Source organism: Oxyura jamaicensis, chromosome 17, assembly GCF_011077185.1.
Source record: "Oxyura jamaicensis isolate SHBP4307 breed ruddy duck chromosome 17, BPBGC_Ojam_1.0, whole genome shotgun sequence".
Lineage (NCBI taxonomy): Eukaryota > Metazoa > Chordata > Aves > Anseriformes > Anatidae > Oxyura > Oxyura jamaicensis.
In genome coordinates, this window is record NC_048909.1 from 2,557,693 (window position 1) to 2,575,228 (window position 17,536).

The 17,536-nt window shown below is 57.3% G+C and overlaps 2 protein-coding genes across 5 annotated transcripts in view; both read left to right on the top strand.

Annotated features, from left to right (window-relative positions):
* Positions 1-4,222, top strand: part of LOC118175453 (collagen alpha-1(I) chain-like) — a 75,054-nt gene extending 70,832 nt beyond the window's left edge. Inside the window, exons 58-69 of the mRNA XM_035341713.1 lie at positions 450-503; positions 1,348-1,401; positions 1,484-1,537; positions 1,706-1,759; positions 1,843-1,860; positions 2,024-2,077; positions 2,213-2,275; positions 2,544-2,709; positions 3,086-3,192; positions 3,307-3,387; positions 3,618-3,806; positions 4,003-4,222. Of these exons, the coding sequence (XP_035197604.1) occupies positions 450-503; positions 1,348-1,401; positions 1,484-1,537; positions 1,706-1,759; positions 1,843-1,860; positions 2,024-2,077; positions 2,213-2,275; positions 2,544-2,709; positions 3,086-3,192; positions 3,307-3,387; positions 3,618-3,806; positions 4,003-4,152 (1,044 nt within the window). The 3' untranslated portion in view covers positions 4,153-4,222. The remainder of the gene's footprint in view (positions 1-449; positions 504-1,347; positions 1,402-1,483; positions 1,538-1,705; positions 1,760-1,842; positions 1,861-2,023; positions 2,078-2,212; positions 2,276-2,543; positions 2,710-3,085; positions 3,193-3,306; positions 3,388-3,617; positions 3,807-4,002) is intronic.
* A 1,139-nt stretch (positions 4,223-5,361) lies between these two features.
* Positions 5,362-16,451, top strand: SLC31A2 (solute carrier family 31 member 2). Of its 4 annotated transcripts, none has more exons than XM_035341720.1 (4): positions 5,362-5,435; positions 15,061-15,127; positions 15,562-15,736; positions 16,235-16,451. In XM_035341720.1, exons 1-4 carry the CDS (start codon positions 5,430-5,432, stop codon positions 16,401-16,403), a joined length of 417 nt encoding a protein of 138 aa, XP_035197611.1. In that variant the 5' UTR covers positions 5,362-5,429; the 3' UTR covers positions 16,404-16,451. The 4 variants fall into 4 exon arrangements, with proteins under 4 accessions (XP_035197611.1, XP_035197612.1, XP_035197609.1 ...); XM_035341721.1 differs by lacking the exon at positions 5,362-5,435 and adding an exon at positions 5,865-5,976; XM_035341718.1 differs by lacking the exon at positions 5,362-5,435 and adding an exon at positions 13,904-14,680 and having other exon boundaries at positions 15,059-15,127.
* The last annotated feature ends 1,085 nt before the right edge of the window (positions 16,452-17,536 follow it).

Below are 17,536 nucleotides of genomic sequence, written 5' to 3' on the forward strand. Positions count from 1 at the left end.
TGCCCCCTGCTCCCCATTTGCACCCTGTGGGTGCCCCCCACAACCAGAGCAGGGACCTGAAGAAGAGCGGGGCTTCCAGGTGCTGCACAGCTCTCATCCTGCCTTCTCCTCCCAGCTTAGCGTTAGCCAAAAAAATGGCCAAGTTCATTTTCTGATTGTTGGGAGTTGCTTTTTCTCCAGTTAAATAGCAATGATAACAGTAAACCTCGGCTTTGGAAATGGCACCAGAAGGAAAACAAAGGCAGGATGTTCTGCAGCCAGCCGGGGGACCTGGCCCGTGTCTATAGCAGGGGTCGCTGAAGGCGAGGAGGGATTGCCAAAAGGGAGAATGAAAGCTGAGGGATGCCTCGAGGTCCCTAAAAACACCCCAAATTCTTCCTTGTGGCTCCCGAGGCCCCGTCATGGCAGTGGGCTGTGCTGGGCCAGCGGCGTCGCTTCATCTCTCCTAGGGCATCCCTGGGCTCAAGGGCAGCAGAGGAGACCCGGGACCGAAGGGACCCAAGGTAGGTGACATGTGCGGGGTGGGAGCCCCGGGCCCAGGCTGGCGCTCAGCAGGGTGCCTCCACCTCCTCCCCGCTCCTTGGAGCCCAGGACTGCGTTGTCCTTGGCGCAGGCCCCGCGTCCTCACGCCGCATCCATCAGCCTCCAGGCCGTAAATAAGAGCGACAAGCAGGCCCTGGGGGCGGGGAGCTGCTCGCAGCCGGCGGGGAGGGAAAGGCAGCGATAAATGAAGCTTTAAATTGATCCCAAGCTGAACGAGCAGTGCCAGGAGCTGAGGGCCAAGGCCGGGCGCTGGGGCTGCAGGCGGGGGCTGCCGGAGCTGCCGGGGTGCGCTCCGGGGTGGGGGGGGGAGGGTTCTTCCCACAGGACAGAATTTTCTTCATTTTCCTTGAGTTTTTCCCTGTATCGACTTTTTCCAAGCATTTCCTTGAGCTTTCCTAGAACAATATTTTACTTGATAAAATACTCCCGGGCTCGCCTTTGCGGCTGAGCAGAGGATGAAAACGCTCCGTCGCGCTTGCTCCTCCCCAGGCGATACGAGCTAACAGATAGAAAGGGTAATTTTTTTCCGGAAATTTTGCAGGTGGCTGGACCTGGGACTTTCCCATCCCCAGCCACCTGCCTGGCTTGCTGGAGGCCAGGAGCCGTGTGCCCTGGGGAGATGTGGCCGGGCAGACACCTCCCGCCACGGCCCAGGCAACAAGCAGCACCCCCTGTGCCCACCCCATCAAACAGGGACATGGGAATAAACAGAGGGGGGTCTCTGGGTCAGGGTCCCCCCCTGGTGCTGTCCCTGGCCACTTCCACCCTCCTCCTGGCCACCAGCTCTCTCCCTGACTCTCCTAGGGCGAGAAGGGCAGCAGGGGCGACCTGGGGCCGCAAGGGGACGATGGCTTCAAGGTGCGTGGAGGGCTTGTGCTTCTCTCCCCCCCGTGTCACCCCCGTGTCACCCCCCCGTGTCACACCCCTCCACGTCTCCTAGGGCAAGCAAGGACCCCACGGCGTCCCTGGGAGGCCGGGACCCAAGGGAGTGCAGGTATCTGCGGGGTGGGTGGGGACGGGGCAGGTGTTTGTGTTTGGGATGAATTCTTCCTTCTTTTGTGCAAAATACGTGAGCAAAGTGGGGAAGGGGCTGGTAAGAAGGATTCAGGGCTGGGAGATGCCCCGTTGGGGCCAGGTGTGACGTCCCCGTGTCCCTCTGCAGGGTGATGCTGGCCCCCCTGGCCCACGGGGGCTCCCTGGGCTCCCCGGGAAGCCGGTAAGTCCTTCATCCCCCAGCACACGGGGGTCTGCAGGGCCGGCAGCCTCCCTCTGAGGCACCCCCTTGCTTTTCTCTTCCAGGGCTTGTCGGGACAAAAAGTGAGTGCGGGGGCAGCGGGAGCGGGGTGAGCCCTGCTGCAGGGCACTGTCCCCTCCTGTCCTCGTCCTGGGGGTGTGGGACAGCCCCGTGCGCACTTTGGGGATGCGAGGCAGCATCTCACCACCGTGCCTTTCCTTCCTCCTCCTCCTCCTCTTTGGGCAGGGGCTGAAGGGTTCCCCAGGCCAGCCGGGACCCAGGGGCAAGCCAGGACCGCCGGTAAGCAAAGCCACCAACATCCCTTGGGGACCCAAAGTGGTGGCTGGTGCCATGGGGACGGGCCATGCTGGTGCAGTCGGAGGAGCTGTGAGGGTGGCAGGGGCTTGCCATGTCACCCGTGTCATTGTCACCCAGGGTCTCGCCGGCCCCCCCGGCCCCAGTGGCCCCGCGCTGACGCTGTCCAAGGAGGAGCTGCGGGTGAGTGGTGCTGCTGTGTGGGGCTCCCAGTCCTGCCTCTGGTGGCTGCTGCCTGCTGGGGACAAAGGGACAGCGACGCTGTCTCATGTCCCAGCGCTGCCCTCTGCACAAAGAGCAGAGCAGGATGGGTTAATCCCTCCCACACCCCCCCCACATCGGGGTTGGCCCCCCCCCCCCCCCCCCCCCCCCCCCCAGGCACTTGGCCGTGCTCCTGGCCAAAGTGCGAGGGGGGCCACCAGGGGCTGGGCCCTGTCCCCGTTATTTCCAGCACCTCCTTCACCCCTCCGACCGCCTGAACCGCACCGTGGCGCGGGCTCTGCTGGAGGCCCTGAGCCACGAGCTGAAAGTGCTGGTGGAGCACCCCGATGGCACCAAGGACAACCCGGCGGCCACCTGCAAGGAGCTGCTGCTGGCCCACCCCAGCTTGCCCGACGGTACAGGGCCCCCCTGCGTTGTCCCCTGGCCCTGGCCTAAAGGGCTGTCCGGGGCCAGGGGACAGCACAGGGGGCAGGAATCCCTCTATAAATGCCGTCAGGGGGATTTGGGGCTGAGCTCAGCAGGGTTTATGGGCATCCTCAGCTCCCCCGTGCAGGATGTTCTCCTGCACCAGCTCCAACACCAGGGTTTGGGGGGGCTCTGTGCGTGTCGGGGTGCTTGTGGGCATTGTGTGCATGCACAGCAGGGTGCAGGTGGGTGCAAGGACTGGAAAGAACACGGCACGTCCCCAGCTTGAGGGTTTGTAGCTGGGGAAGGGGTGGCAGCCGTGTGCTGTCCTCCCTGTGCCCCCAGCCCCGCTCTGCATCCCCACAGGGCACTACTACATCGACCCCAACCAGGGCAGCCCCCGGGACGCCCTGCTGGCCTTCTGCAACTTCACGGCGGGGGGCGAGACCTGCATATCCCCCGTCCACAACCAGGTACGGCCCCACGGGTCACCCTCAGCCTGCGTGGGCTGGCACAGCCGGGTCTTCAACCTGGCGGTGCCACCAACCCCTGCCGGGACACCGGGATGTGGTCCCCGATCCCCACAGGTCCCCATCAAGGCCTGGCTGAGCAGCTACACCTCCAAGGACACTTTTGAGTGGTTCAGCGCCCTGCCTGGGGGCTTCCTGGTGAGTGTCCGGCCGGGGGGACACAAAGCCCTTCCCTGGGGGTCCTCCCAGCTCCTGGATGCTCGGGCACAGGGACCTGTGTGTGGCAACAACCATCACCTCCTCCCTCTGCAAGGAAATCCAGAGCTGTGCTTTTTCTGGGCTGCATCCTGCCCTGTCTTTAGGGCAGGGTGGGGGGCACGGACCCTGCAGGCAGCCCCCACCACCTCTCTCTCTCGTTGCCTCTGCAGCTGGAGTACGCGGGGGCCAGCGTGGTGCAGCTGCGCTTCCTCCGGCTGCACAGCCGCCTGGCCGCACAGAAGGTCTCCTACTCCTGCAGCCCAGCCCCAGAGCAGGGCCAGCCCCAGCCTGAGAAGGAAATCCTCTTCCTGGCGGACTCCCGGGAGCAGAGCTACGCAGCCACCCTGCAGGGCTGCCTGGTGAGCCGGGGGGCTCGACCCGGGAAGAAGCACCAGACTCCGTGTGCATTGCACGCCTGGGGCTCCCAGCAGAGCTCCTGGCTGGGCTCGGTGGGCTGGGGTGGGAGAGCATCCCCGGGAAGCTGCCCCGGGCTTGGGGAACGGGGTGGGATGTGGCAGGGGGACGTGGTCTCAGCACCGCCTGCCCTCCTTTCAGCTGGACAACGAGTCCTCCATCACCGACACCATCTTCCAGTTCACCACCGAGGAGCTCTCCCTGCTGCCCCTGCGGGACCTGGCCGTGTTTCACAACGGCGACGCCTCGCACCAGTTCGGATTCACAGTGGGACCAGTTTGCTTCAGCTGAGACCAGGGACACCCACGCGGCCCCAGCCCCTCCTCCCCATCCCCAACCCGGCCGCGGGGGATGCGTGCGGAGGTGGGGGTACGGGGCCCCCACCTGCCCCCCGGCTCTGTAGCTGCAGTGTGCCATGGACTACACTTCCTTCTGGACTAGAAAAACATTGTTTACAAAAGTCATTGCTCTATAAATTATATATATTATATATTATATGTATGAGAATCGTGTACTCGTGACAGCCTGGAAAGAAACAGAAGGCAAAAACAGTGCTGGTGTGGGACAAGGGGAGAGCAACGGGCTTCTCTTTGCTGGGGAAAGAGATGTAAACGCTTGGAGCCTCGTCTCCTCGCCCCCCAGCTCTGTTCTGGGGCTGCAGCTCACACAGCCATGGGCACACTCGGCACCAGCCCCGTGGTCCCCATCCGGCCCTGGCCTGGCGCCTCCCTTCTGCTGGCCCCAGCCCCGTATCCCTTCCTGCCACGATTTGGCCACCCAGAGCTGGGCACAGGAGTGCACGGGGGTGTCAGGGCAGGGGGAGGTCAAACCTTGCAGCAAAAAGAGAGGAAATCTGTGCACGGCAGGGGTAGGAAAGGAGAGGGGGGCACGCTGGCACCTTAGCCCTGGGCAGCCCCGAAGGAGGCTGGATCGGAGCTGGGCTGTGACAGGGTTCTGGGTGCGCCCACACTGCCTGGAAAACCCCAGCCAGCTTCTGGCCAGCCTCACAATAAACGAAGGGAGAAAAATCGGTTGTGAACCAAGTCCGGTTTCTCCCCTTCAAGGCAGGTCGGGCGGTTTGCTCAGCAGCAGTGGGTTTGGAGGAGAACTGCACGCACCCCCCAGCCCTCGCCTCGCGCGCTGGGCGTGCTGCCCCAAACCGGGTGTTTGCTGCTGAGGGGAACGGCTGAGGCGGGGGGGGGGGATCTTAGTATTATCATCATTTCAAGCTGTAAATGCAGCCTGAAAACTCCAGTGCCAGCTCTGCCCGTACGGAAAAGTACACTCGGCTGCACGGCTCGGCTCGGCACGGCTGGGCACGGCACAGCACGGTTGGATACGGTTGGACGTGGCTCGGCACGGTTGGACACGGCTGGACACGGCTCGGCACGGTTGGATACGGTTGGACACGGCACGGCCGGGCACGGCACTACAATTCCCGGGGCGCTCCGCGCCGCGCGTCACGCAGCCGCGCCGGGCTGAGCCGGGACGGGACGGGACGGGACGGGACGGGCTGAACCGGGACAGGCTGCACCGGGACGGGACAGGCTCCGCTCTGCGCCGCCGCCATGCAGGTGAGGCTGCCGCCGGGGTGGCGCCGTGCCGTGCCGAGCCGTGCCGTGTCCAACCGTGCCCAGCCGTGCAGAGCCGAGCGCGCAGTGCCCCGGGGGCCAGCCCGGTTGTGCCGAGGGGCCGCGCTTGGCACCCATGGGTGGGGGCAGCGCCCAGCCCCCTGTACCGCTGGTGTGCGGGTGAGTGCGGGCACCCCCCGGGCCCGCCACCCCAGCCCGGGGCACGCTGTTCCCCGGCCGGCAGCAGCCCCTTCTTCCCTGGAAACCCCCCTTTTTTCTCTGGAGACCCCCTTCTTTTGGGGCCGGGGTCCCCCCGGAGCAGCCGGCAGAGCCTCCCCCTTTAAACCTCAGCTTTTCGATCTCGTGCCCCCCCCCCGCACGTTCCCAGGGGCCGCGTGAAGGCTGATTCACTGCCCTCGGCACCGCGCGTCTTCCCACAAGAGCTGCGCCGCGGTTCCTGTTTTTGTCCCGTGTTGTGCCTGTGACTTGGCCAGATTGGGACGGGGACTGCGAGCAGCAGCGGCCCCGGGGAGCCGGCCGTGGGGTGCGCTGCATGCCTGCCCCTCGCACCCCAATGCATGGTGTCCCCACCCGGAGGGTCTCCCTTCACCCATGGCACAGGCACAGACCGACAGCAGAGACGTCCCTCGGGAGCTCAAGTCCCCGTACAAGTGTTGTCACCGCTCGCTTGAAGCTCGGAGGCAATGGGGACAGCAGCCGCACGGCCCCCTTGAGTCCGCCATCGTCCCAGGCTGGTGCATTGCCCACACGGGGTTGTGGCATGGGCAGCCTGGCACCGCAGCCCGCCCGGGCACAGCCTGCAGCCCCGGCTCCATGGATGCACCCAGGCAGGCTCAGCCCAGCGTGCGGGGCCGGGTGCCCCGGTCGGACCGGAGCAGCAGGTCGGGAGGCAGCGGGCAGCCAGCCCCGCGCCACGCCGGCGGCATTGAGTTTTTCAAAAGAGGAACCCCAGGGATGAAGCCCCGACAGGGATGTGCCGTGCACCGGAGCTGCTGCAGCATGGGGTGGTGCCCAGCAGCCCTGCTGGGGTGCGTGAAGCCAGGTGAGGTGCAGAGGCAGAAGGTTCCCCCCTCTTTTTATGGAGGAGGGGAGCAGGGCACTCTTGGCCCCAGGAGCATTGCTTTGGCCTCCCGGACACACTGGGTACCCGAGGACACGGGGCAGAAGCTGCCCAGGCTGGGCGCCCTGGGACCAGGAGCAGCACGGGGACCTTCTGCAAGTCACCAGCGTCTCCAAAGTAACATGACCTCTGCCATGCCCAGCCCTGCAGACTTAGGGCTGAAGCATGCAAAGGAGAAATAGTTTCATTTCTCCTCTATTCATTTCTATGAATAGTTTCATAGTTTTGGGCCCCTCATTACAAGAAGGACATGGAGGTGCTCAAGCGAGTCCAGAGAAGGGCTACGAAGCTGGTGAGGGGTCTGGAGAACAAGTCTTACAAGGAGCGGCTGAGGGAGCTGGGCTTGTTCAGCCTGGAGAAAAGGAGGCTCAGGGGTGACCTTATTGCTCTCTACAGGTACCTCAAGGGAGGCTGTAGCGAGGTGGGGGTTGGCCTGTTCTCCCACGTGCCTGGTGACAGGATGAGGGGGAATGGGCTAAAGTTGCGCCAGGGGAGGTTTAGGTTGGATGTTAGGAAGAACTTCTTTACTGAATGGGTTGTTAGTCACTGGAATAGGCTGCCCAGGGAAGTGGTTGAGTCCCCATCCCTGGAGGTCTTGAAAAGATGTTTAGATGTAGAGCTTCGGGATATGGTTTAGTGGAAGATTTGTTAGTGTTAGGTAGGAGGTTGGACTCGGTGATCTTGGAGGTCTCTTCCAACCTAGACTATTCTGTGATTCTGTGATTCTGTGATTTAAAGGCTAATTATTGTTATAAATTAGCTCTCAACTAATTGAGAGAGAGAGTCATGTCCAATAATGCAAATGATTTTATTAAGCAAGCAGCCAACAAGCAAAACAGCGCTGGGCGGCCAGGGAGTCTCGCTCCGCCAACGGCCTCACCCCCCCCAGAATCTGCCTTTTATCGCCGGGTGGTTCCGGTACACGCGGCACATCCCGGTGTGTTCTGCGGCTGCGCATGCTGTTGCTAGGGGGTCGTCTCAGGCCCTCTGGTGGTCCTCCTTGCCTGTTTCAAGCGAATTCTTTATGTACTCTTTTGTTACATTAAGTAAGGAATTTCATAATGTCCAGCCAGGCGCTTCACAGATTCTTATCTCAGCAGGAAACCTTCACTACTACCCCCACTCTTCAAACAGAGCAAAGACAATGAACAAACATCTATAACATATTACAATCCTTCCTTTTTCTTTTGGTTACTTATTTTGTTCATTGAATCTCTGCAACGCCTGGTGACTAAGCACCAGCGCTTCTATATTCTCATCCTGATTTAATGGTTCATATTTAGTGCGAATAAGCATTAAGTGTGCTGCTTCTAGGTGGCTTTTTACAACTGCAATTACCTTATTAAAGATACACGGCCCAAAAGTCAACGCTATTATTAATAACAGATTATTAATTATGCTATATATTATTATAATATTATTAATAACGCTATTATTAATAATAGAGGCCCCGCTATAGTCGACAACAAAGTAGTAAACCAAGGTGAATAATTAAACCAAGATTCATACCAATTTTGTCGAGCCTCATTTTCTCTCTTTCTTTTCTCTAGACCCTCTCGGAGTTTCATCATTGTGTCCCTTACCACCCCAGTATGATCAGCATACACACAGCATTCCTCTCTTAAGGCTGCACATAGCCCTCCCTGTTGCAAAAAGACCAAGTCCAATCCTCTACGGTTTTGTAATACTACCTCCGAGAGTGACCTGACCGATTTTTCCAGAGCCGAAATAGATTGTTCAATTCGGGCCAGGTCCTCATCAACGGCAATGCGTAGAGAAGTGAACTCCCGGCTTTGTTTAACCAGCGAAGCCACTCCGGTGCCGGCTCCTGTTGCTCCTAAAATCATTAACGTGGCCAAAGTTACGGCCGCAAATGGCTCTCTCTTTTCCAGATGGTAATCTGCTACTGTGTGTTGAGCATATACATATTCTTCAGAGTGGTATAGAATCCTTGGTATAATTAGTACCTGTACACAGAAATCATGAGATGCATTAAAGAGCTTTAACGACAGGCAAGGGGTAACTCCCATTGATAGGCAAACCCGCCTAGTATTATTAGCTGGAATTAACCATTGGGCTGGCTGGCCCCCACTTTCTGTGATATTACATAAATTACTCTTTCCTCTGGGAACTGTGCCCACACAACTACCACTTCCAGTCACTTGCGTCAATGTTACTCCTATGTCTTTTCCCCAGCTGCATTGTGGAGGGTCGCTCTCGTTTGAACGGGTGAGGTTAACTAGCATTTATAACCTTCCACATATTATTTTCAGATAACGTATTATCCCCAGTCTCTTCTGCCTCCGTGGGAACCACTACTGAACTGTTAGGAGCTGATGTCCCAGGGGCTTTTGTAGGTTGAACCCCCGAGGCTTCCTTTGACAGTACCTTATTTGGTCCCACCGACTGGGAGGTCCTAGCTTCCTCCTTTTTAATCGATATGAGTACCCCCCTATCTGTTCCAGGTTCCCAGAACCTTACTCCCCAGGTTCTTCCCATTGCCCATCCAGAATACTGAGGCTGTAGAATTGTAACATTTAAAGATTTACAAGTTCCGGCATTGTTCACGCTACCATCATAACTCTAAGTAGGCTCACGGCATCCTCCTGGTATCCAAGTAACTCTGAGATATTCATTGGGAGGGGTGGCCCACCATTTCGGAGTGGCTATGGTTTTCGCAGCCCCAGTATGCGCAGTAATAGTGTCCTGGAGAGTTACAGTAGCTTTTTCCCCGATTTGAGCTAGGACACCAATAAGTAGCCTTCACGTTTGTAGCCCCCCAGGAATATTGTCTCTGGGGGCTACACCCGTGGTGTAGCGTATTTCCTCCGTATCCTATTATCGTTTCGAATAATTCACAGTTAGTTACATTAAAGGAAGGTGAGCCTGCTGTAGTTATTTGTTGTATAACATGTTGATCCTCCCACCTCATCAAAGCCCATGTAAAAGGTTGATGGGGGTGGTGTTCAGCGCCACAGCTGGTCAGGAGAACAATGCCAACCCTTACGTATTGTAGGAGATAGTTGACTCCCATGCTTCCAGAGACTTCGGCTTCTCTACTCTTCCCACCGTTTACACTCTTCTGCCTCACTTGTCAGTTCAACTACAAGTTACTAGATCTTCTCGGCAGCAGTAGTGTTCTTCAGGGAAACCAGAGAGCCGTTAAGCCTGGTTGGGTCTCCTTCCTTTTTCTTTTGTACCTAAACAAGATGATACTTATCGAGTCCGTTTGAGTGTCAGCTTTAACTCGTCAGGGCCCGGAACCGCCTCCCACTTGTCTTGCGGAATTGGTCCCTTCACGCGGCTGGCATGAGTCCATCCCCTCTCCGCAGTTCGAACTGCTGTTTCTGTGGTAAGTAAGACGACATAGGGACCCTCCCAATGAGGTGTTAACGAAGTTTCCCTCCATGATTTTATTAGGCCTGGCTGTATGTTATGTATTGCTATGTCTAATGGGGGACGTTGTACCACTAGACCCCTTGCCTGTAGCTCCTTTCGTCGATTCATCAGTTGTATTAAATAGGGTTTTAACTGATTGTCTTGTAGCTGAGGGTGGTCGGAAGGCATTTCTAAATCATAAGGCATACCATAAAGCATCTCAAAAGGCGAAACCCCTATATCAGTCCGGGGTTGCGTCCGTATGTTTAATAAAGCAAGCGGCAAGCATTTTATCCAAGAAGCCTTAGTTTCTAGCATAAGTTTTGTTAGCTGTTTTTTAATTTCACCATTCATTCACTCTACCTTTCCTGAGCTTTGAGGGTGCCACGGAGTATGGTATCCCCGGTTCGTTCCCAGTGCCTTCATAGTTTCACGTGATACCTTGGAGATGAAATGGGAACCTCGATCTGAATCAGTTGTTTCTATAATTCCATACCTAGGGACTATATTCTCAAGCAAAATCTTTACTACTGTCTGAGCCGTGGCTCTCACTGTAGGAAAAGCTTCAACAAAATGAGTAAGATGATCTACTATATCTTCCCGTTTTTGGGAGTTCTGTAAAATCTAATTGAATTTTAGCAAATGGTCTATGAGCCAATTCCCTTCCCCCTAACATTTTCTTCCTTACATGTTGGGCATTCACTTTTCTACAGGTAATGCAATCATTCACGATACGTTTTGCTACATTGTATACCCCAATACACATATATTTGGTGGCAAACTGATCTACCAAGGCTTGAGTTCCCCAGTGAGTATTTTCATGGAACCTCCGTAGCATCCGCAGAGCTGCAGATTTTGGCAGCATTTCTCGACCGTCAGGCAGCATCCATTTACCCTTGTCTGTCTCTTTTATTCCCATCTGAGACATTTTATCCTTTTCTTGTGTTGTGAAACAGAACAAGGTGTAAATAGGCCCATGTAAATAGCAGTGCGTATACTTCCTCCTATTTCCCGGGGTTTCTTCCTCATCAAGGCAGCAACACTGAACAGCGTCTATTCCAAAGTCTTCCCAACAGTCATAGCAGGGGAGATCCTTCAAGTCTTTCCCACAATCTGGGCAGTCCTTCCTTGCTGCTACAACTCTTACATTCATCAATGCAGCCTTTTTTGCCTCCTGGTCTGCCAGGTTGTTCCCTCTAATTTGGGGGCTCAACCCCTGCTGGTGTCCCTTAATATGCACAACAGCAATTTCCTTTGGTCCTCTTATAGCCTGTAGAATTTGGGTTATCACTTCCTGATGTATTAAACCTTTCCCCTGGGAGTTGATGAGTCCCCGTTCTTCCCATACTTTACCAAATGTATGCACTACTCCAAATGCGTATTTCGAGTCTGTATATATTGTGCCGCTCTTTGGTTTGTTTGGTATGTTTGGGTATTTCAGGGTCTATATCCTGCTCGTCCTCGATTCTCAGGGGACAGAGCTTGATCTTCAGTTCTTTGTTCACTACCTCTAAACTTATACCTAATTCTATTATCAAACCCCTGCCCAATAAGTTGTACTCTGCCTCGGGTACTAGAAGCAGGGTCCCAGCCTTATTTTAGAGTCTGTTTCAATTAGTGCTTCTTTGATAATGGGGACTCCGAAGGGCTCTCCTTTTGCTCCTATTACCTGTACCTTTTCACTCGAGATCTTGCATCCCAAGGGCAGGTTTTGGACTGTTGATCTTTCAGCCCCTGTATCCACGAGGAACTCCATTTCCTCACGCTGAGGACCCACTTTTAGTTTTATCAAGGGCTCTGTTCTTCCTTGGGTCCCCAGCAAATAGAGCCCCTGACACCCCTAGTCCTCCTTAAACATTTTCTCATCCTCTATTCTCTGCCGACACTCCCTCTTCATGTGACCCCTTTTGTTACAGTAAAAACAAGTCACACTCTTTTGTCCCTGACCGCCTGTTTCCCCGTTTCTTTCGGACCATCCTCCGCCCCCTTCTTTGCTCCATTCCCCTTTGGCCTTCCCACACCGCTGCTACCATCATCCGCACTTGTTTCTTCTCCTTCTCATCTTCTCTCCTAACATATACCTTTTGTGCTTCTCTCAGGAGTTCGTCTAACCCCTTGTCTTGCCATTCCTCTATTTTCTCCAGTTTTTTTCTGGTATCTGTCCAGGATTTGGCCACAAACTGAGTCTTTTATAGGGCTTCTCCCACGGGAGTTCCCGGATCTAAACCACTGTATAGCTGCAAACTTTTTCGCAGCCTCTCTAGCCACTCCGTTGGAGTTTCATCTTTCTTCTGTTGTTCGTTAAAGGCCTTGTTGATATTCTGCCCCCTCGGAACTGATTCCCTAATTCCCTGAATAATGATAGTCCTTAAATCTTGTATATGACCGCGATGGATCGGGTCCTGGTTATTCCAATTAGGTGACTGCATCGGCCATTTAACATCTGCAGCCGGACCTTGCTGGTGTTGCTGATCCCAAATTCGCATCCCAGCCCGCCTAATCATTCCCCTTTCTTCCGATGTAAACAGAATTCCCAGGATAGGCTGTAGTTCTTCCCAGGTATATATATTAGGACCTAGAAACTGGTCCACCCGCTCTGCCACTCCCAGAGGATCTTCTAATAAATTCCCCATTTCCTTTTTGAAATCCCATACGTCCCCAGAATTAATGGGGATGGCTACATATCCCATTCCGGGTTGAGGTAGATGTTCAGGGCCTGACATACCCAGTCTTCAAAGGACCCGAACGGGGGCCAGTAAACATGGTCCCCTCGTATTAATTTGTTGCCCCATACTTCAGTACAGTAATGGATCATTTTAACTTTACTCCTTCCCCGCCTAGAAGGGGAATCACTCCAATTTTTAATCATTAATCCTAATGGGCTATCCGGGGGAATGGGAGGTAAACCCCCACTAAAACTCCCCTCACCCATGGGACCAGAAGGCTTACTTTTCTTCTGTCCCATCTTCCGGAGCACCTCCACACACACACACCGCTTCCCCCTTTTCGTGGCCCAGTCCCTCGCGGGATGTGGGAACCGCACCACCGAGGGGTCCGCACTCGCCTCGTCCCACGGGACGTCTCCCACGGGACGTCTCACACGTCGTGCTCCGGGAAACCCAACCCCAACCGAACGGAACACCGGCCTATACTTACTCAATCCTGAGTCTTCGTTCGGTCTTCGTGCACAAAGATTACTTGGAGTTGCCGGCTTTATTTGCTTGTTGCTAATTTTAGGGTTTGTCAGTGAAGAGTTTGAGTGAAAATCACTCTCAACAGAGGCCGCCGAAATCGGCGGGGCGCCCCCTCCGGAGAGCTTCTCAGTCAAATCCGAGTCACGGCACCAAATTTGTTATAAATTAGCTCTCAACTAATTGAGAGAGAGAGTCATGTCCAATAATGCAAATGATTTTATTAAGCAAGCAGCCAACAAGCAAAACAGCGCTGGGCGGCCGGGGAGTCTCGCTCCGCCAACGGCCTCACCCCCCCCAGAATCTGCCTTTTATCGCCGGGTGGTTCCGGTACACGCGGCACATCCCGGTGTGTTCTGCGGCTGCGCATGCTGTTGCTAGGGGGTCGTCTCAGGCCCTCTGGTGGTCGTAAGGATGAAGGCCGTGGTCTTCCTCCATTGTGACTCAACTTCTTTTTCCTGATGTGGTCGTGTCGGCCCAGCATGAAGCAGGAAGGCAGGATGCAAGAAGTGGTTACATGAGCCTTGCAACAGTGACTTTAAGCAAAAGATGGAAAGAAGGGAGGAAGGGGGGGGGGCTCCCTCCTCCTTGCCGGTTTCAAGCAAATTCTTTATGTACTCTTTTGTTACATCAAGTAAGGAATTTCATAATGTCCAGCCAGGCGCTTCACAGTTTCTTATCTCAGCAGGAAACCTTCACTACCCCCACTCTTCAAACAGAGCAAAGACAATGAACAAACACCTATTGTATATTACAATTATCGTAAATCCATTGCCAAAGGAGGCTTAAAAGCGTAAGCCAATTATACGTCCTAATGTGCTTTGGTAACGAGTGGCCAGAGCGTGTAATTGGAGCCTGAGAGCAGCGTGGGCACCGCTTGCCATGGGCACAGGGAGGCATGGGGGGGACAGACCTGGGCCAGGGGTCCCAGCTGCTGGGACCTCGGGAGATCCACCAAGGGCAGGAGGAAAACCCAGCACAGGTTTTTGTGGCAAAGGGCCAGGAATTGGCAGCCGTGCCCTCAGCTCCCGGCGGTTTCTCTGGGGAAGAGCCGCGGGCCAAGGCTTTCTCCTCCTGTTTCGGCGCGATGAAGCTCTTGTTCAGGTTGTCACCAATTACAGGCTCTTCAGGGCTGGGAATGCCAGCACCGGGCGGCTTCACTGCCTGCTTCGAGCCCTCCCCACAAAGCAGTGGTGGTCCTGGGTGGGTCCTGGGTGGGTCCTGGGCAGTCCCCGGCAGCCAGAGCCACAGCAGCCTGAGGGTGATGCCGGCTTTGGCTGGAGCAGGCAAGAAAATCCCGTGGGAGGTGCAGGAAAGCGAAGGGTTCCTGGGCTGGGCTGCAGCCACCAGCCAGTTTCGCTTTAGGCTCCAGACGGCACCCACAGCCGCTGTCTGCCTCCCACTCCTCAAGCCCCGGCAGCTCGTGCGGGTTGCTGGAGCTTTGGGCCGCCGGCTCTCCACCACAAGGGTTAGCTCAGGACTTCTCTCGCCAGCCCAGACAGGGGCTGCGGGGAAAAAGCTGCTCTGCAAGAAGGCAGCAGTACGTGTCGAGCCCGCTCTGCGTGGCTGGGATTTGAGTTCCTCTTTCCATTTTGGGAACCGGACAGAAACTGCACCGCGTGCCTGCCTGGCACCGGGGGCTGTGCCGGGCGCAGGAGGGGCAGGGCCACCAGGTTTGCCCTTTGAAGTCTGCAGCTCAAAAACAAGCCTCCTGCAAGAAGAAAGGGGAGACACACACACCTCTTGCTTTGAGTCGGGGAAGGGCCGTGGGCAGGAAGGGGCCGGTGTCAGCCCTGGGAGGGCTGTGGGGTGCTCAGCGCGCGGCCCTGCAGAAGCCACGGGGCTGTGTCTGCCGCGGTGCAGGCAGCTCCATCACCCCCAGCCGGTTCCTAACCCCTGTCCTCGGCCTCTCTTCCAGATGACCTTCTTCTTCTCGGACAGGGTGGTGCTGCTGTTTGACTTCTGGAGCGTGCACACCCCCACAGGTAGGCTGCCAGCCCCGGCCGGCCGTCTGCTGCTGGCCGTGCTCTCCAGCCGGGGAAAAGGGGGCACAAAAACCACCGGGGATTTTTGCATTTCTGGTATATAATGCTAGCAGTGATACCTGCTGGTGGGCTGGGAGCTGGAGAAGGGCACGGCCCCCCCACACCCAGCACTTAACACGGGGATGTTCGCTGCAGCGGGCACTCTGCGGGGCTTTGGGGTGGCCCCGGCTGTTACCCAGACCCACAGGTCCAGTCCTGCAAAGTGACCGATGAACAAAGCCTCCTCCTGCCGAGTGGCTGGCAAGCTTTTTTATTTTTTTCCCATTGAAAAATATTTGTTCAGCTGAGAGCAAGCTGCTCTTTTCGGAAAAAAAAAAAAAAAAAGAGAGAGAGAAAAAACCAGCTGCTGACTCGTCGGGGTCTGCTTCTGGCAGGGCTGGCGCTCTCGGTGCTGGTGGTCGCGCTGCTGTCGGTGCTCTACGAGGTGGTCAAGATGGGCAAGGCCAGGGTGCTGCAGCGGGCGCTGCTGGCCGTGCCCCCCAGCCTCAGCCACGAGGCGCTGCTGGAGCTCGACGAGGGGGACGGTGACCACAGGGCCACGCAGGGCAGGTACGGCCTGGCCCGGGCAGGATTGGGCCCTGTGTGGTGCTTGGGGGGTGGCTGGGAGGTGGGGACAGCGGAGAAGGAAGGCTGCAAAGGGGCTTCCAGGAAAGATGTGGCCGCAGGAGCCAGCCCCGGGGTGTCCCAGCCCCTTGGGGTACCGGGGACTGCCCCCGGTGCTTTCGGCTGCATTCAGTGCCCGCAGCCCCCGGGGTCCTTTTGGGATGGGGACAGGCACTGCTCAGCTGGTGCAGCCCCAGCCGAGGCTGGCCAGGGCGTTTCCTTCCCATCACGAGCCTTTTGAGCCCAAACCTGGGTTTTTCACCTTCCCTTTAATCCCAGCCATGCCTGAGGCTGCTCGCCAGCCTCTTGCTGATCCCAACCCCGTGCCCAGCTCCCTCCCCGCGCCTTACAAACCCCCCGCAGGCTGCTGCCGGTGCCCTGGGGGGGGGGGCTGACACCCACTTTATCCCCTTGCTGACGGGGCTTTTGCTTCTCCCACCGCAGGTGGTTCCAGTTCCATGTGGCCCAGTCGCTGCTGCACGTGGTGCAGGTGGTGCTGGGCTACGCGCTGATGCTGGCCGTCATGTCCTACAACGCCTGGGTCTTCCTCGGCGTGCTCGTGGGCTCCACCGTTGGCTACTTCGTGGTGTACCCGCTGCTCAGGGTGGACTAGGCATGGGGATCCCCCCCCCCCCCCACGGGACACCCCCCACTGGGGTGTCACCGCTGTCACACAGCCACTGCCACGTCTGCTGGCTGCGTCCCTGTCCCCATGCTGTGCAGGACGCAGCACCACCGGGGGTGGCACTGGGGGCTGTCCCCCGGCTCTCAGGGAGCTTTTGGCCATTGGATTCGGGGAGCTGACTGCCGGGGGTGGGGGTGCTGGGCCCCCCCTCTGCTGGGTTGGGGGGAGGGGGGGCGGTTTTGGCACCGGGATGCTCCGTGGGTGAGCTGGGCAGGCCCCTGGGCTCCCCTCCAGCTCTGATCCTGTGTCCTGCCCTGCCCCAAACCCCTCACACCGTGCCTTGGGGGTGCCTGCAGAAGGAGCTGGGTGCTGGGGGGGGGGCCAGGCCGCCCCCCACCTCACCCCTGTGCCTGCTGGTTAGCACTTTAGGGTGGGGAGCTGCTGCCTCCTGCTGCCCGTGGCAATAAAAACACTGGGGTCGTTCAGCCCCCGGCTTGGTGTGGGGCTGCCGGAGGCCGTGCGGGGCCCTGGCACTCCTGGCTCACAGCGGGTTCGGGGGGGCTGCACCTCAGCCCCGTCACAGCCCCCCCCTGCACACAGCAGCGTGCTGGGGCCGAGAGGTCAGGGAGTAAGGACAGCCTCCTCTGGCTTTAAATAAAGCTTTAGTTCTTTTATTAATTATTATAAGCATATCTTAAACATTTGTATAACATTCTTAATAAAATATCTTGGAAGAGACAGGTTTTAAGTTCCCAAGGCAAGGCACTTTGGTTGGGGGGGGGGCTCCCCAAGTGGCTTGGGCTGGGCACCCCCTTCAGAGGCAGGAACAGCGGCACCTGAAATGCAGGCGGAGGTCGGGGCGAGGGCCCGGTCGGTCCCCGTGCTCACACGTGTGCACACACACACACACACGCTGCCAGCTCCTGAGTCTCGCCCAGTGCCCCCAGCCGCCTCTCCAGTGCTTTTGGTGCGTCCCCCGGGGCTGTGACCGACCCTGCAGGGGTCCCGGCGCAGGGGGAAGCCCTTCTACAGCGCTGCCCCCAGCAGCCCGCTGCCAACCTCTGCCGAAGCCCCAGATCTTCTCCCCCCGCTGCTGCGGGTGCCAGAACCCAAGGCCGAAG

Bases quoted from the DNA above. Each gene is read 5' to 3' on its own strand.
- SLC31A2 (XM_035341718.1), top strand. From the start codon at position 14,041: ATGGGGGGGACAGACCTGGGCCAGGGGTCCCAGCTGCTGGGACCTCGG. The intron at 14,681-15,058 runs CAGTACGTGTCG...GGCCTCTCTTCC, and splicing joins GCTGCTCTGCAAGAAGGCAG to AGATGACCTTCTTCTTCTCG. The intron at 15,128-15,561 runs GTAGGCTGCCAG...TGCTTCTGGCAG, and splicing joins GAGCGTGCACACCCCCACAG to GGCTGGCGCTCTCGGTGCTG.